The 17,628-nt window shown below is 43.2% G+C and overlaps 2 protein-coding genes across 5 annotated transcripts in view; one reads left to right on the forward strand and one right to left on the reverse strand.

Annotated features, from left to right (window-relative positions):
• The window catches only part of gmppaa (GDP-mannose pyrophosphorylase Aa), a 13,397-nt gene extending 8,176 nt beyond the window's left edge, over positions 1-5,221 (forward strand). Inside the window, exons 7-12 of the mRNA XM_053496065.1 lie at positions 1,034-1,168; positions 1,900-1,997; positions 2,117-2,163; positions 2,939-3,031; positions 4,120-4,288; positions 5,021-5,221. Of these exons, the coding sequence (XP_053352040.1) occupies positions 1,034-1,168; positions 1,900-1,997; positions 2,117-2,163; positions 2,939-3,031; positions 4,120-4,288; positions 5,021-5,121 (643 nt within the window). The 3' untranslated portion in view covers positions 5,122-5,221. The remainder of the gene's footprint in view (positions 1-1,033; positions 1,169-1,899; positions 1,998-2,116; positions 2,164-2,938; positions 3,032-4,119; positions 4,289-5,020) is intronic.
• Positions 5,222-6,271: 1,050 nt separating this feature from the next.
• On the reverse strand, positions 6,272-16,903 carry si:ch1073-416j23.1 (rac GTPase-activating protein 1). Of its 4 annotated transcripts, none has more exons than XM_053496696.1 (16): positions 16,822-16,903; positions 14,518-14,720; positions 14,196-14,332; positions 12,906-12,978; positions 12,769-12,825; positions 12,516-12,614; positions 11,529-11,664; positions 11,259-11,296; positions 10,656-10,817; positions 9,987-10,082; positions 9,440-9,638; positions 7,800-7,905; positions 7,548-7,680; positions 7,274-7,469; positions 6,686-6,797; positions 6,272-6,475 (listed from the first exon to the last, which is right to left on the reverse strand). In XM_053496696.1, exons 1-16 carry the CDS (start codon positions 16,901-16,903, stop codon positions 6,421-6,423), a joined length of 1,884 nt encoding a protein of 627 aa, XP_053352671.1. In that variant the 3' UTR covers positions 6,272-6,420. The 4 variants fall into 4 exon arrangements, with proteins under 4 accessions (XP_053352671.1, XP_053352670.1, XP_053352669.1 ...); XM_053496695.1 differs by having other exon boundaries at positions 10,941-11,296; XM_053496694.1 differs by having other exon boundaries at positions 10,656-11,296.
• Positions 16,904-17,628: the final 725 nt, after the last annotated feature.

Genomic DNA, 17,628 nt, shown 5'->3' on the forward strand with positions numbered 1-17,628 from the left:
GGACACCTGTCTCTGCAGGACATTTTCTTTCTTTCTTTTTTTTCTTTTTCTTTTTGTAATAGTAAAGATGCAGTTTTGAAAGAGAGACACAGCTGAAAGGGTCGGACATAATAAATCAAACTTCGCTCTTCCGGCTCCACAGATCATACACAGATTCATGAGTGTGTTCCAGAGTGTAATGCTACCACCACCAGGCTTCACACCTGCTACAGTGTTCTTGGTCATCAGCACCTCATCTTTACTCCTCCAAACACACCTCCAGTCAGAACCTTCCTCCAGAAGGCTTTTTATTTGTCCACGTGATCAGCTGTGAACTTTAGCTGAACTTGAAGATTCTGGATTTTTGGAGCAGAACCAGGATTTTTGAAACTGGTTTGACTGGAGGCAGTGACACTGGCTCTGTGCCAGTCATCAGAACCAGTTTCCTCTCAGCTGAAGGGAACAGTCTGGACCTTGACTAAGCACCTCCAGCTCTTACAAACATGTCCATACAGTGTGTCCACTAGTGTGAGCTGATCTTGGACTCTGCAGGTGTTTAGGCGTGGCTCTGAGAGACGTTCCTGATGTGTGTGAGGTTCTCAGATCTGATCTGAGCTTCTCTGACTTTCTCATTGTACTGAGTGTTGTCCAATCCAGTAAGCGACGTCTCACACACACACACACACACACACACTTATGTTGCCTGAGAAGTTTCCAGCTGGAGTCTGGGAGGTTGTGCTCTTGAGGTTTTCTTCTGTTGAAGCTCCAAACTCTTCATGATGAGTGAAGTCCAACTTCTAATCTCTGTCGTCCAAATTAACGTCTCATGTAGTATTTGTTTGCATAACTCGCTTGCAGTAACTGCATCAAACTGTTAAACCCCTCCCCCTTCCAAAACGCTTCCCCATTGTAGATTAGATGGCCAATAAGGACAAAAGTAATGGCGCCCCACAGTCAGTGGAGTATCTGATGAAGCATTACCGCACGCTTCACTTTTTGTCTTTTGCAGGTGTGTGTTTTGTGTGTGATGTTTGTGTGTAAATGTCTGTTGCAGAGATGAGCAGTGTAACGGCTGGCAGAGAGCCGAGGTGATCCGTCTGGAGCAGGACATCTTCACGGCTCTGGCGGCTCAGGAGAAACTCTACGTGTACAAAACCGACCGGTTCTGGAGTCAGATTAAATCTGCAGGGTGAGACCATCATCATCATCATCATCATCATCATCTGTTTTTGATTTAGTATCTGTTTGTTTCCCTGGAGATTCATTTCAACGAGGCGTTATTTCACAGCTGTCAAAAGAGCTACGAGCAAAACCAGTGTCCAGTGGGCAGATACATATGCAGGGGCATTACCAGTACCAGTATAACATACAGTATAACGTATTTCTCTGTTTGAGAAATCAAAAACCCCTTCGCAATTTTGTATCCACGATGTCTTGAGGGTATATCAAGACCCAGTTTGGTGGTTATCGTATAAATCCCCTCCCACAACATCCACAGCGAAGGTTGTTCAGCTCAGTTAATGCACCAATCCAGCAGAGGGCGCTGTAAGTGCTCCTGGTTTCTCTTTGTTGTAAATTAGACGTGGATCAGCAGCACAGAAGTCCTGAGAAGGAATAATCGGTGAAACAGATTATCTGGTGAACAGAATAACCGACTGTAGAGCTTTACATCGTTAAAGAATAACACATTTGGAGGAAAACATTTGAAGTTCTGCTTGTGTGAGATCACAGACGCCCAGTGTGTGTCGCCCTGAGTGATGTGAGAGTGTGAGTACACCACACCTCCACCCCGAGACATGTCTGATCTGCGTCCCAAACCCATGACCTACTACAGGATTAAACCCATTAAAACCAAAGAAACAACCCGATCATACTCGGACTGTTTTTAACCTCAATCATTTTGTGTCTCTGGTTTTCCAGATCAGCGATCTACGCCAGTCGTCTGTATCTAAACCAGTACCATAAGACCCACCCTGAGAGACTGGCCACCAGTAAGGACGGGGGACCCAAAATAATCGGTAAGTGTTTTTACTGCTGGACCACACACACACACACACACACACACACTGTATATATTAATGCAGATTTGAACACCAGCACCAGAGTATTTATTAATTGAGATGTGTCTGATTTTTAGGAAATGTTTACGTCCACCCGACAGCTAACATCGACCCCACGGCTGTGGTGAGTCCCCGCTATAAACACACTCATCTCTCATCTAGACGAGGTGTAATGTAGTGTTACAGTCATGGGGAAAAGAAAGTACACCCTCCTGTGAGCTCTGGACACATGACTGAGTGCTTAAGTATTATCATGAGCCATGGTCACATGACCAAATACTTTTAATACTATAAATGTCATGTGACTGTATATGTACAAATTATAAAGACTCATGGTCACCTGAATGAGTACTTAAATACTGTAACTCCAGTGCTAGTCACATGACTGAATATTTAATTATTATAATGAGCTCCGGTCACCTGACTGAGTGATCAATATTAAAATGAGCCCTAGTCATGTGACTGCAACTGAAAATACAGTGACTGGGGCTCATTATACTGTAGTACGTGAATATTATAAGAGCTCTAGTCACATGACTAAACATTTAATTACTATAATAAGCCCTGGTCAAGTGACTGAGTACTTAAAAATTATAATGAGCCCCGGTCACTGTCTTAACAAATGATAAAAATAATAGTAATTAAAAAAATTAAGCCAATGTTTTCCGTAATGAGTACACCGTACTAACAGTGAGTAGGAGAGTCATCAGTAAAGAAGTGCACGAGGGTTCTTTCCCCCTGACGGTACACGTGACTATACACCTGACTGTACACGTGACTATACACCTGACTGTACACGTGAGGGCTCTGCTCAGTAACATCACGTCAAACTACAGTGATTCGTGTCTGTAATGAGAAAATTCAAAGAAAATTAAACTGATAAAACTTTTTCCCCACAGTTGGGTCCAAACGTGTCGATAGGCACCGGAGTGACGATCGGGGCCGGGGTTCGAGTCAGAGAGTCCATCATCCTCCACGGAGCCACCTTACAGGCATCTCACTGCTTTCTTGCTTTCTATGTTCCTAAGTGCAGTGTGGACACGCGTGAATTAGGGCTGGGAGATAATATAATATAATATAATATAATATAATATAATATAATATAATATAATATAATATAATATAATATAATATAATATAATATAATATAATATAATATAATATAATATAATATAATATAATATGATATAATTTGATATACTATGATGTGATATATGATATAATGTAATATAATATAATGTGATATAATATAACATAATATAATATAATGGTATATAATATTATGTACTGTGATATAATGTAATATAATATAATATAATGTAATATACTATATTGTGAAAAATAATATAATATAATATAATATGATATAATTTGATATACTATGATGTGATATATGATATAATGTAATATAATATAATTAATATAATATAATGTAATTTAATGTGATATAATGTAATATAATATAACATAATATAATATAATATAATATAATATAATATGATATAATTTGATATACTATGATGTGATATATGATATAATGTAATATAATATAATGTGATATAATATAACATAATATAATATAATGGTATATAATATTATGTACTGTGATATAATGTAATATAATGTAATATAATATAATGTAATATACTATGATGTGAAAAATAATATAATATAATGTAATGTAATATAATGTGATATAATATAATGATACATCACACTGTCCTGTGGTATCATAGAAATTATTGTAGAAATCATGATTTTTGGAATCGTCTGTTTAAACTTCATACACACACAAAACCTTTCTTAGATATAAAGGTGAAAGATTTTTATGTAACACATCTTGTTAGCAAGTGGAGTTTGTTAGTGAACCTGTACATCATGTAACGTGTCCTTATATAGAAATGTTATTGAGAATTGGTAATTAATATTTTAGTTTTTCCATCTTTAAGGTTGATTTTTTTTGTACATATTTGTTTTTTCTCTGAAGTGCCACAAGTTCAGCGCTGACCTATTACTACAGAACACTGTGTGTGTAACAACAAAAAAACCTCATTGACTGTGTGTGTGTGTGTGTCTGCAGGACCACAGCTGTGTGTTAAACAGTATAATCGGGTGGGACAGCACCATCGGGAAGTGGGCGAGAGTGGAGGGAACCCCGAGTGACCCGAACCCTAACGACCCGTACGCCAAAATCGACAGCGAGACTCTGTTCAGAGACGGGAAACTGACACCATCCATCACCATCCTAGGTACGACTTCACACACACCCTTCATCATCATCACCATTATGTAGAAGCGTTAGTGATCCCGTTCTAGAAGCCGTTCTCGTCTCGCCTCCTGAAGGTGATCAGTGATGCACACAAAAGAAAAAAAAATACAATTCTGGTACTTTTAATGAAGGGTGCCAATAGTTTTGGACAGCACCGTACAGTACAACTCTACGCGTTTAACAGGGAATGTCCGGGAGAAATTTAATATAAACAAATAAAACGTTCATATTACATTGTATTTGGTACGTTTTTTGTTTTGTTTTGGTTTTTACAGATTTTATGACATTTCTTAGTTTTTTTGCATTTTTTAAACCACTACTGTCTGTAGTTTGTTGTTTTATTGGTAGATTTATTTGATTTGTAGATCTGTAATTTGTTTTTATTTGTAGTTTTTACCTGTAGTTTGTCTTAACTTTGTTTTATTATTTAGTTTATCAGTAGTTTGTATTGGATCTGTTATGAATAGTTTGGACTTTTATTTGTAATTTTATCTGTAGTTTGTGGTTCGTTTGTCCAGTTTTATCTGTAGTTCATTTTATCTGTAGATTTATTAACAGATCTGTAGTTTCTTTGGTCTGTAGTTTTGTCTGTGATTGGGGTTTTCTATCTTTTATCTATAGTTTTTGTGTATATATGTGTTTGTGTAGTTGTCGTGTGTGTGTGTGTGTGTGCACTTGTAGTTTAAACCGCGTGTGTGTCGTGTGTCCTCAGGCTGTAACGTGACGATCCCGTCTGAAGTGATCATCCTCAACTCCATCGTCCTGCCGCACAAAGACCTCAACCGCAGTTTCAAAAACCAGATCATCCTGTGACGGAGCGACTATTAACATCACACGATGTATCACAATGTGTGCTTAAAATATTGGCACCCCTGCTGGGTCATGGTCATTTAAATATAATTCTGTACTGTAACTCCGACTTACCTGGTACTTTATTTTGCACATAACGAGCGAACTAACGAGTTCATTCAGCCGTCTTTATGTTGACAAATTCCAGCGAGCTTCTTTAATGCCTTCTTTAGTGTTTATCCAGTGAGCCCCTAGTTCTTATTTAATCAAAGTAAAGCTCTAAACTAAAGTATTAAATGAAACCGGGTATTTTCTGCAGGACCCAAATAGTACCTGAATTAACTCACTATAGTGTGTGAAGATGATAAACTCAGAGCCAGGTTTATATTAAAGTCATTGAGTTTCTGTAATGTCACAGATCTTAATTGTAAGAGGACAGAGAGTACAGTCTCACTGAAATGATCTGTATTTATGTAAATCCTGCACGATAGGGAAAAATATTTAAAATGTATGAATTAAAAATGTGTGTTTTTAAGAAACAACTTTAGTTTCTAAAACAATTTGAGAGACGTGACGATCACTGCCTGTTCTAAAATCTAACAATCAGGTCAGGATGTAAGTGGTGTGTGTGTGTGTGTGTGTGTTATGTTAAAGAAATATAAAACGTGCCAAATGGAAATACTTATTGAATAAAAACATACACCCATGTTTCAGATGAATTAACACCGGAGTGCTGCTGAATTCTGTTCCCTGATTGGTCAGGAGGTGGACGGGACGCTACATTAAATCTGTCGTCAGTTACTTCTTATTTTTGCCGTTGTTTTTTTTCTTCCTTCGTCTGTTCCATACAGAGGGTGAATTCACTTACTTCATGTTGTATGAAAAGGTCATTGCGCCCTCTGCTGATCAACAGCACTTTCCTGTAACATATGGCTAGTTTTAATTCCTGTTATTATAATTTACTATAACAGCAACGTCACAGAAACGGACTAAAAATAAAAACCGTGTGTGTGAGTTACGGAAGGAGTCTCCAGTGTCAGTGCTGGAACTGTCAGTTCTTCAGGAATATACAACATTCGTACATGGAGGTGATGCTACAGGAGATTTATCCCGTCAGGTGTGTGTTCAGGGTTAACACTGATGACATGGACACTTTACACCGAGACAGACACACTGGATGCATGAGGTTTATTTACAATTACATGTTTTATAGTGCTCACCCTGATAAACAGTGCCAAAACATTCTCACTGTGATAAACTTCCACCATGTACAGTCCCCCTCTCACACACACACACACACACACACTCCTGGTCCTGGTTCTCTCACTTTGGTGATGTAAAGAACTTCTTTTTGGCCGGTTCAGGTTTCGGTTTGGTTCTGGAACAGAGCGAGATTCTAAATTTAATTTTAAAATTAAATTCAATCCAATTCAGTTTTATTTCTTTAGTGCTTTTAACAAAAAATCAATCATATCAGGCTGTCAGATTTTTAGTGAGGTTTAAATGTCTGTCTGTGTCTCTGCATCTTTGTGCACGTGGGTGAATCTGTCTGTGTCTACATTTGCGTATGTCTGTCTGTGTGTCTCACGTGTTGTTGAAAGCGCTGCCCAGGGTCTTGATCCGGCCCTTGAAGGACGAGCCGCCTGGAGTCCTGCTGTATTTACTCAGCTCAGGAGAGGTGACGGGCTTAAACATGCGATCTGTAACACACACACACACACACACAATATACTTTGATGCACACAAAAAGATGTTTCAAGATACAACATGTGACCAGAGTAATTCTAACTAATTCAAAGTAATTCTAAAGTATTTAAATTAGACAAAGCCTAATTTGCATAAATGTGTCTTTAGTACATGACAAAGCTGTACTTCAACACCCAGTGGAGGTTCAGAGGAGAGCGTGTGAGTCAGGCCTTCAGCACCCAGTGGAGGTTCAGAGGAGAGCGTGTGAGTCAGGCCTTCAGCACCCAGTGGAGGTTCAGAGGAGAGCGTGTGAGTCAGGCCTTCAGCACCCAGTGGAGGTTCAGAGGAGAGCGTGTGAGTCAGGCCTTCAGCACCCAGTGGAGGTTCAGAGGAGAGCGTGTGAGTCAGGCCTTCAGGGTCGAACCTTTACTCCAGAAGAACGACTTCACAAAGTGTCAGAGAATGCAGTGTTTAATGACACAGCGTTTACCTCGGTCTGCGGATGGAGTGGTGGACTTGCTGATGTTTGAACGTACGACTGAAGAGATGAGCTGATCTCTCTCCGGGTGTGTGTGAGATCCAGGCTGAACCCTCTCAGAAGGTGTGTGAGATCCGTGCTGATCCCCCGCTGCAGTTAGGAGACCGTTCCAGTAATCAGGGGACAAAGAGAGCAGCCGCAACACTACCTGAAGCACAGAGGGTCAGCAGTGAGGACACACACACACACACACACACACACACACACTCCTGAGCATGTCACTCACCTTGGGCTGCGTGTTGGTGTCCCTCATGATGGTGAGCGGAGATGGTTCGGCCATGCCGTGCCCGATGATGGTGGGTCCGAACACACGAGCCAAATTATTCTGATCCATCTGACACTGAGGACTGAGAGTCACCCTGAGACACCAAACAGAACAACACATTAGAACACATGAACGTGTGATAACTCGAGATGATTCAAATCCACGTGTGCTGGATGTTTTTTATGGATGTGTGTGTACGGGCGTGTCCTCTACCTCTGTAGATGGAGCATCAGGAAGGCGAGAGTCTCCCTGTTCGGCTGTGGAAGTTCTCCGATGGCCTGGATCATCATCGCCGAGCTGTTATCATCGTCCGCTAGTTCTGTCAGGATCAACACGGGGAAAAGGAAGATGGGAGGAACATCGGCACAAACACAAAGGCCACGCCCCCTCCACTCAGGCACAGGCACAGAGGCCACGCCCCCTCCACTCAGCCACAGGGGCCACGCCTCCTCCACTCAGGCACAGGCACAGAGGCCACGCCTCCTCCACTCAGGCACAGACACAGAGGCCACGCCCCCTCCACTCAGGCACAGAGACAGAGGCCACGCCCCCTCCACTCAGGCACAGGGGCCACGCCTCCTCCACTCAGGCACAGGGGCCACGCCTCCTCCACTCAGGCACAGGGGCCACGCCTCCTCCACTCAGGCACAGAGACAGAGGCCACGCCCCCTCCACTCAGGCACAGGGGCCACGCCTCCTCCACTCAGGCACAGGGGCCACGCCTCCTCCACTCAGGCACAGGGGCCACGCCTCCTCCACTCAGGCACAGAGACAGAGGCCACGCCCCCTCCACTCAGGCACAGAGACAGAGGCCACGCCCCCTCCACTCAGGCACAAGGCCACGCCTCCTCCACTCAGGCACAGGCACAGAGGCCACGCCCCCTCCACTCAGGCACAGAGGCCACGCCCCCTCCACTCAGGCACAGAGGCCACGCCCCCTCCACTCAGGCACAGAGACAGAGGCCACGCCCCCTCCACTCAGGCACAGAGACAGAGGCCACGCCCCCTCCACTCAAGCACAGAGGCCACGCCCCCTCCACTCAGGCACAGAGGCCACGCCCCCTCCACTCAGGCACAGAGGCCACGCCTCCTTTACTCAGGCAGGCACAGAGGCCACGCCTCTTCCACTCAGGCAGGCACAGAGGCCACGCCTCCTCCACTCAGGCAGGCACAGAGGCCACGCCTCCTCCACTCAGGCAGGCACAGAGGCCACGCCTCCTCCACTCAGGCACAGAGGCCACGCCTCCTTTACTCAGGCAGGCACAGAGGCCACGCCTCCTCCACTCAGGCACAGAGGCCACTCGAGTCGCTCCTCATTCACACTCAGAAGTCGAGTCTCACTCGTAATTCCTGACGGAGCGACTGCAGGCTCGAGATGGTCTTAAATCTCAACACTAAATAAAGTTCAGACGTAACAACTTGACTCCATCAGGAATTACTGTCAGGCAGAAAAAACTTAAATATTTCTTCAGTGTTAAAATAAAGATGAACAATTTGGCTGAAATATTTCAAAGACATCTATTTTTTTTTTATTTAAATGGTTATCCAGTGCATTAATAACACTGTGTGTATCTGCAGGACACATCTGCAGAGAACTCATCCAGCTGTGCCTGATGTTAATTTAATTCCCCTAGTTGCTAAAAGAATACTTCAGTGTATAACTGTATTAATGAGGATCTTAGCCCTGGAAGATAACAGTGCACGTTATGATGCATGAAAACCTCAGCTTATGAAGAAACTGATGGAACTCTGGGTGTCACTTCAGTGTGTCCTGATCTTCACTTTCGGCTAAAACCTTCTACTTCTAATTAAAGATGAAGTTCTGAATTAGAAGGCGTGTGATAAAACGTCACCTGCTGCCTCCATAAAGGTCTTGTGGAGCGCGAAGGTGACGAGCGGCTCTTGGAGTTTCCTCAGGAAGTCCTTCAGGAGCCCACACACCACGTGAACCTCGTCCACCCGCTGCAGCAGCAGAGGACCTTTAGCACTGAGGTAGCGCTCACGTAACTCCTTCACTGCCCGCTCGCCTCCTGGCACACGGTACAGACCCCTCTATACAGAGGGACAGAGACAGAAAGACTGCTCACTATTAGAAAAATAGAAGGAAGAATAGATTTAAAAGATCAAAAGAAAGATAAAGGGAAACGTGGAGTAAAGCAAAGAAATAAGAAAAAAATAAACGGCAAAGAAGTGGAAAGGATATAAAGAGGAGAGAAGAAACAATGAGGAAATATAACGAAAAGAAAAGATACAGAAATTTAGGAAAAAACAAAACAAGACAATGAAGATAAAAAGAATCAATTGGATAGAAAGGAAATAAAATAATAATAAGAGAGAACAGAAAGACAGAAACATCCCCAGGAATTAGGTGTGTGTGTGTGTATGTGTGTTTGTGTTCACCTCCTCAAGGCCGCGCCGTTCGATCTCCTTAACACACTGGATAATCAGCGGTGGGATCCGGGGAGGAGAGGAGGGACAAAAACTCTCCAACGTCACCTACAGACGAGGAAAACACAACCATGAGGAACCTAACAGAACATATGAACATCATCCAGAGAGAAAGAGAGAGAGACATGTGTGTGTGTGGGGGGGGGGGGGGGGGGGGGTGAATGTGCTGTGCCTGTTGTGAAGGAAAAGCATGTCACACAATTACACACAACAGTCAGCAGGTGGCGATTTTCCCACTTCAAATATTACACACCCCTGTGGTTATGTATGTAACCCCATGTAGAAATGTAGTAAAGTAAAGGTACAGATATTTGCTGTCTTTTTGAGTGAAATAAAAGTAAAAAGAATCATTTAATAAAACTACTCAAGTAAAAGTACAAATATATCAAATATGTGCTTAAATAAGTACAGTAATGAAGTAGATGTACTCAGTAACCTGCCACCATGAAACCGATATATCAGTATGGGATACGTAACAAACTGAACGGGACCCCGCACTGAGCCTTGTGGGACACCAGTGGAGTGTCTACATAAAGGGCATGTGAAGCATGTCATCTGATATGACCTCCTTCAATGGAGGAAGCAAACCACACTCTGTGAGTGTGTGTGTGTGTGTTTTACCTTAGTAGACTGGACAGCTCCCTGTGTGCTAGGGGAACATTTTTCCACACACAGGTGTTTACACTCAGGATGAGCGATCACACGGCAGTCCCTGCACTTCACCGCCACTTTCCCAAAACGGATCCTCTTCCTACAGGGACTGCAGGTCTCCGGACGGATCACCTGTGCAGAGGGATAGAGAGGAAAGAGACGAGACAGGGAGAGGACAAAGAAGGGACAGAAAGGCACAATCATGATCTCCAAATGTGGAAGTGTCATAAATACTAGTGAGGTAGAAATCCATACAGTTTTGGGCAGGAAGATGTGCTGGATAATATTGTACTGGACGTTAGCATTCTGGATGTTAGCATGCTGCTGGATGTTAGCATTCTGGACGTTAGCATTCTGGACGTAACCATTCTGCTGAATGTTAGCATTCTGGACGTTAGCATTCTGCTGAATGTTAGCATTCTGGACGTTAGCATTCGGCTGAATGTTAGCATTCTGGACATTAGCATTCTGCTGAATGTTAGCATTCTGGATATTAGTGTTCACAAATGGTTGCACAGACAGAGGAACTTGGGGTTCAGCACAAGTCTCATCCATTGGTATAGCCATATCAACCTCAGTGATTTCAGAGTGAGCCCACACTGATGTCTGGTCTGTAACAAAACAAACACACACACACACACACACACACACACACACACACACACACACACACTTATATATACAGCGGTACCTCGGCATACAAATTTAATCCGTTCCGGAGGCGAGTTCTTAAGATGAAATTTCGTATTGTGAAACACATTCTCTCTGGCAAATGAGATAATTTAGATATGATATGAGACTTTATAAACAAGGCTCAGTGTCGATGATGTAATCATTCCTCACCGCTCACAGGAGGGAGGGGATCAGCTCGGGTTCGGGTCGGCTCTGCTGTTTCCTGAGTGATATCGATCACCATGTGGATCTGACCACCATTATCAGGGGTAGTGACTGATGCTGTAACCACTGTCGCTTCCACTTCCTAATCACACACACACACACACAGGAAATTAAATTCATATCTCAAGATTGAATTTAGTAGTATTGGAATATGGAGAAAGTAAACCATGTGGACTGGAAAATTAACTGAGTCTCAGATTATCCATAAAACATGTTACATTAGCATAGTTACACAGGGGTGTTCGAGTCAAACTGGGACTTTTGATTGTGCAAAATAACTCCTTAAAGTAAAAACTCCTTTTATGTCTCTATATAATCTCCTAATACACTAATGCACTTATCCCAGTGTGTCACTAGTGCTTGGACACTATCAAGGTGGAAAGTTTTTAAAGTACGAAGACAGATGAACTGCTCTGTAAATGTCAATCGCTTTTACGCCTCCATTCACATGGTCCCGGTTTGACTAGAATGCATCTAGATGCATAAATAAGCTTCAGTTAGTCCAGAATGTAGCAGCGAGAGTCCTCACTAGAACCAGAAGATACGAGCACATCACCCCTATCCTATCTTCACTCGATATGAACTTCTCCACATCTCCTGTTATACTGAACTTCCAGCCTCCTAACACACAGTATGAGTGCAGATCAATCCCTGCTATCCGTTATCACCCAGATGAGGATGGGTTCCCTGTTGAGTCTGGTTCCTCTCAAGGTTTCTTCCTATTACCATCTCAGGGAGTTTTTCCCTCAGCACCGTCACCCTCGGCTCGTTCATCAGGGACGGTCTGATCATTCTGATTCACACACACTCACATTCCATACAAACTTAAATAATTCTTTTGATTGTGTAAAGCTGCTTTGCAACGAGGACAATTGTTAAAAACGCTATACAAATAAAATTTTATTTAATTAAAATCTTTTTAAACTCATGAACCTTCTCGGACGGTCTCACACTGAGCAGATCTCCAGAACGTCCACCGAGTCGCCCACGTTTCTGTAATGGAAGTGCGCCGATTGGCCCCATCGATGAGCGCTAAAAGCATGCGGAAAAAAAACTAAATTTGGCAAAAGAATTCCCTCCGAATGACCAACCAAATAAAGACATTACATTTTATATATAAACAAATCCAAACTCAATATTCAGGAAATAAATAAGAGTAAAAACAGAAAGAACAAACAGTGCTCACTCTTTTCTCGCGAGGTCTCGACTTCAGAGGCTTCACAACAGCCGGACTGTCCAAATCCTACAAACACAAACCACCGTGCTGTCCACTGGTATGACCCCTGTAATGTGGTTTGTCTAATAATATTCACCTGAACCTACCACATCGTCATCCGTCCGGTCGTAGCTGATGTCAGAATGAGACAGAAAAGATGACTCGTCGATCACCGATAAGCTGTTAATCATAAACGGAAAAGATGCATTAAATGTCTCACCTCTATAAGGTGTTAAAATTGTTATTAATTATTAAATCTATTGAACTGTACCCAGGTTTAGCCACATTGAGAAAAATCTTCAATGCTTGGTATGACATCATACCCTGTAAAAGCACTAGGGAGCAGTGTAGAACATCATACACACTACTCCAAATTACTATTTATAACTTGACTATATTTATCAGGGATTTATAGAAGCACAGAACCTGGACATCCAGCAGGTCTGCTGGCCGTGTTGAGGACATCTATCACCCAGAAGTAAGACTGGAACTGCTGGTCTGAGGATCAGATGGTCCACAGACACAGGCAGGACTGAAGCAAGGACAACCTACAGCTTGTTCAGGTTTCTGCAGTGATGCTCTCAGTTTCCTGACTAACAGACCCACCAAAAATTCCTGAGCTGCTGAAAAGGTTGGCTTGGAGGAATGCACCAGAGCTTACTGGGTTCCTGAAATAGTTCCTGCAGTGAAAGTGTTCCTAGACACCTGAAAACCTCCCAAAATGAAAACAGGCCTCCAACCCTCAAGCTCTTGCAGTTACAGAGTTCCTAAAAATGGAGAGCTGGCCTACGGACAGAATGGTCCACATAACGCCATAAGGCACACTCAAGGGTCAGGAAGAACCGGTCTCCTGCAGGGGGCGCTCAGATTTATCTCAAAGGTGCTTTTTTATTTCCTGCAAGCAGGAACACACCTGATACACAGGTAGTTTTGGTCTTCACCTGAACTGATGAGGTGCTGAATCAGTTATGCGTCCCCTGACTGAAGACTGTGACTGATATGATTAGGCTTCAGCCACAAGGTCCAGCAAATCATCTGACCAGGCATGCAACTCTGTGATTCACTTCACTCACAGGTTTATAATGAGGTTGTTAAGGGATTTGAACACTAAACTGGGGACCTACATGGGGCTTGTTGGGGATTGTGGTGCATGGACATGCCTAGGTGTCTTTACAGATGGAGGTTCCTCAGATCCTTGCACTGTGACCTGAGAAACACTGTGGGGTGATGTTCACCTGCTGCTCATCTTCTGCCATGTGTTGTGGTTCTTCTGTGAGTCAGTCTTGCTTTCATTTTCGCTTGCACGTGACATTGACTTGTCCAGTCCTGAAGTTGATCATCAGTTCAGCACCAGGACTGAGAAACGTTGGTGTGTGTGTGTGTGTGTGTGTATGTACCGTTTGCCTCTGTGCTGTGTGATGTTTGCTCCTCTGTGATGGAAGTTGGCCAGCATGCTCCTCTGTTCCTCATTAAGGCAGGCGTTTGATTTGCTGTCCTGAGCGAGAATTTCAGTCATCAGCAGCATCTGACGCTCCTGTTAGGAAACACACACACACACACACACACACACACACACACAGTCTACACCAGGAAAGGTTTAGAAATAATAATATTACCGTTAAACACTGTCTCTATAGTTTAAACACAGACAGCGGTGGTCCTGTGACGGGGTGATGCGGTGAGGGGGTGACGGGGTGACGGGGTGAGGGGGTGACGTACCAAGTACTGATAGTCAGCTTCGACTTTATAACGTTTCTTGATCTCCACGTCCACCTGATTGCGGGCGTGTTTGAGTTTGACCTCCAGGGCGGCTCGAGCCACGTCCGACTTCATCAGCAGCTCTTTGTATTTCTTCAGCTCGAGCTCAGCGTGGAGCCATTTCTTCCTGACCACCTCGAAGTTCCTCACCACCTCAATAAACTCTGCAGAAGAGAGTGGATTTCAAAACACAAACACATGACAGAAAGGCAATGAGAAATAAAATGCAAAGTTACACAAAAACATGTAGGTCAAGAAAAAAAGATAAAAATAAAAATAGACAATAAAATCAACATAAGATAAAATCAATAAGAAAAAAAAGAAAAGAATAAAGAAAAATAAAAGTCAACAACAAAATAAAAACAGTGAATTAACTGAAACATTAAATCAACAAAGATACAAAATTTAAAAAATTAACAAAAAGACTGGAGGAACTACAAGAAATAAAATAAACTGTAGGGAATAAAGTGACTCCTGTAACTGGGTTTTATCTGGCGTTCCTAACAGGCGTCTACAGCATGTACAGGTTCTTCAGAATCCTGCAGAAGAATTATTACACAATACAAAACACCAGAAGACTTCACACACTCGTTAATCCAGCTGTGTCGGCTTCCCGTCTCTTATCCTCTGCTCCGGTGTAGCTGACTGAGCTGATCACACCGCGAGGCTCTGGAATAAACTCCACCTTAACATTCCACACTGTAACTCCATCTGTGAGCCTAAAACAGCTGCTTTATAAACGTAAACTTTATAAACTTATCACTTCGACTTTTACAGACTGATCACCGACTGACTCCGCCCTGATTGACTTTATTTCATTTTCTTTTCTTTTCTTTTATATTGTATTTAAGCTTGCGGGTCCTAAATGTCTACTATGACATTTTAAATAATTTTCTTCTCAATTCTTTATTAAATGCTGTTTTTGGTTACTTATCTTTTATGTTTAATGTCCTTGGGTGCTTGAAAGGCACGTTTACAGGGGCGGATTTAACAGTTTGGAGACACCAACAGCACAAAGCTACAGGGAGCGCCGACATTCATAAGTCAGTGTGCCAGAAGACAGATCAGGAGCTGTGCAACTGGTGCGATTCTGACCACGTGCGTTACCACGTCTGCTATTTCATCATGGGCAGCAAGTTAGAACAAAGAGTGAATGTAAAATTCCGTGTGAAACTGAGCAAATCAGCCACAGAGACGTTTGATGCGATTCAGCAAGTTTAAAGTGATGCTGCAACGAGCCGTTTGAGGTGTTTTAATGTTCATGTCCACTTCAATAAAAACATCACTGGAGGACGACGAGAGATCAGGAAGACCTTCCACAAGCTCAATCCCAGAAAATGTCAAAACCATTCGGTAACTTGTGTGTGATGATCGTCAGAGAACAATCCACAACATCGCTGCTGTTGCCCGTGTGTCATACGGAGCAGTCCAGGAGATCCTCACATCGGAGGTGAACATGCGCCGTGTCACTGCTGAGTTCATCCCCAGGCTACTGACACAGGAGCAGGAGGAACATCACGCCCAAGTCTGCCGTGGATGACCCGCCCTTCATCATTACTGATGTCTACGTCTACGACCCTGAGATGAAGAAACGGTGTCTTCACAGTGGAGGAGGTGAGGCAGGTCCACATCCCGACCGAGAGTGCGCTCATCGTCTACTTCAGGGGTCTCCGAATCCAGTCCTGCAGGGCCAACACAGTGTGGTGATTCTTCTTCTCAAACACAGCTGATTTAACCAATCTGTTCATTACTAGGTTCAGTGGGTGTGTTTAGTGTTGGTGAATTACAAACTCCAAATCCAGTCTGGCCCTCCAGGAACGCTCACGTCCCCAGGGCGCCCATCTCAAAACTGTTCGATACAACCTCGTATAAAAATAAACAAAAACAAATAATAATAACAATAATAATTATTAGTCAAATAGGAATGAATAAAATCAAACAGCATGACGTCACTTGATCACGTGCTCTCTCTCTCTAGGCTGCTGTGTGTGTTGTACACTGCTCAGGACACACACACACACACACAGCAGGGGGAGAGAGAGAGAGAGAGAGAGAGAGGTGGAGGTGTGCAGTGACAGACAGACAGACAGACAGACAGCCTCGCGCTCTTCATTATTAAATCACTGCTGTTAATAATGAATGAATGGGGAGTGCGCATGCGCAGCCCGGCCCGGCCCGCGCGCTCCCCTCGCGCTCCCTGTAGTGTGGTCCCCGTGTCCTGTGTGTGTGTGATGATGATGATGATGGTGATGATGAAGACCTTACCGAGCTCAGAGCTGCTGTTCTGCTCTAAAGCCAGCCGGTGTAAACACAGACTCAGCAGCTCCCTGATGAACTCCTCTCCCATCATGCACTGCGGCACAGCACTGCTGAAACACCTGCTCCCCCCCCCCCACAGACATTTATTTACGCGTTTGTTTGTTTGTTTGTTTGTTTGTTTCCTGTTGTCACAGTTACACCCGCTGTAAACAATGACCTCACTAAGCGTCAAGTGATCGTCGTGTTTAAATTCCTAAAGTGACCACTAGAGGGAGACAAACCAAATTAATAACACTGACACTAATGAAAACAACAACCACACCATTACTACTACTAATAATAATACCACTAATACTACTAACAACAATAATAATAACAATATCATTAATACTACTAATAAACATTGGTTTATTTATTTACTTATTTATTTTGTATTTTCATTTTTTTTGTCATTTTTTCCTGAAATAAAAGCTCTGTTCCTTTTGTGGCCACTAGAGGGCAGTCAGAGAATTTGCAAGAGACCACTCTCTCACTGTGTGTGTGTGTGTGTGTGTGTGTGTGTGAGAGAGAGAGAGTACAGTCTCTTGCAAGGAGAGAACTCCTCTGTGGTTCTGGGTTAGATTCACTTCATTTCACAAACACACTCAGGAATAAATCTTCCACTGGACTCGACTCAGTTTACTAAACTCCATTACTGTGGCTCGGTCCAGTGTATCATCAGTGTAAACCAGCACACCGCCACCTCCCCCGACCCGCTCCACACCCACTACATGGAGATTATCTGCACGGATCATAGAGTGGATAAGGGCAGGC

The sequence above is a fragment of the Clarias gariepinus genome, chromosome 5, assembly GCF_024256425.1.
Source record: "Clarias gariepinus isolate MV-2021 ecotype Netherlands chromosome 5, CGAR_prim_01v2, whole genome shotgun sequence".
NCBI classification, from domain to species: domain Eukaryota; kingdom Metazoa; phylum Chordata; class Actinopteri; order Siluriformes; family Clariidae; genus Clarias; species Clarias gariepinus.

What these genes read in the sequence shown, in the direction of transcription:
- si:ch1073-416j23.1 (XM_053496694.1), bottom strand. Translation starts at nt 16,903, where the DNA reads ATGGGAGAGGAGTTCATCAGGGAGCTGCTGAGTCTGTGTTTACACCGG. An exon ending in ACACAGCACAGAGGCAAACG is followed by an intron (nt 12,979 to 14,195) that starts GTACATACACAC and finishes TATGATTAACAG; the next exon opens with CTTATCGGTGATCGACGAGT. An exon ending in GAGCTGTCCAGTCTACTAAG is followed by an intron (nt 10,083 to 10,655) that starts GTAAAACACACA and finishes CCTCGTCTGTAG; the next exon opens with GTGACGTTGGAGAGTTTTTG.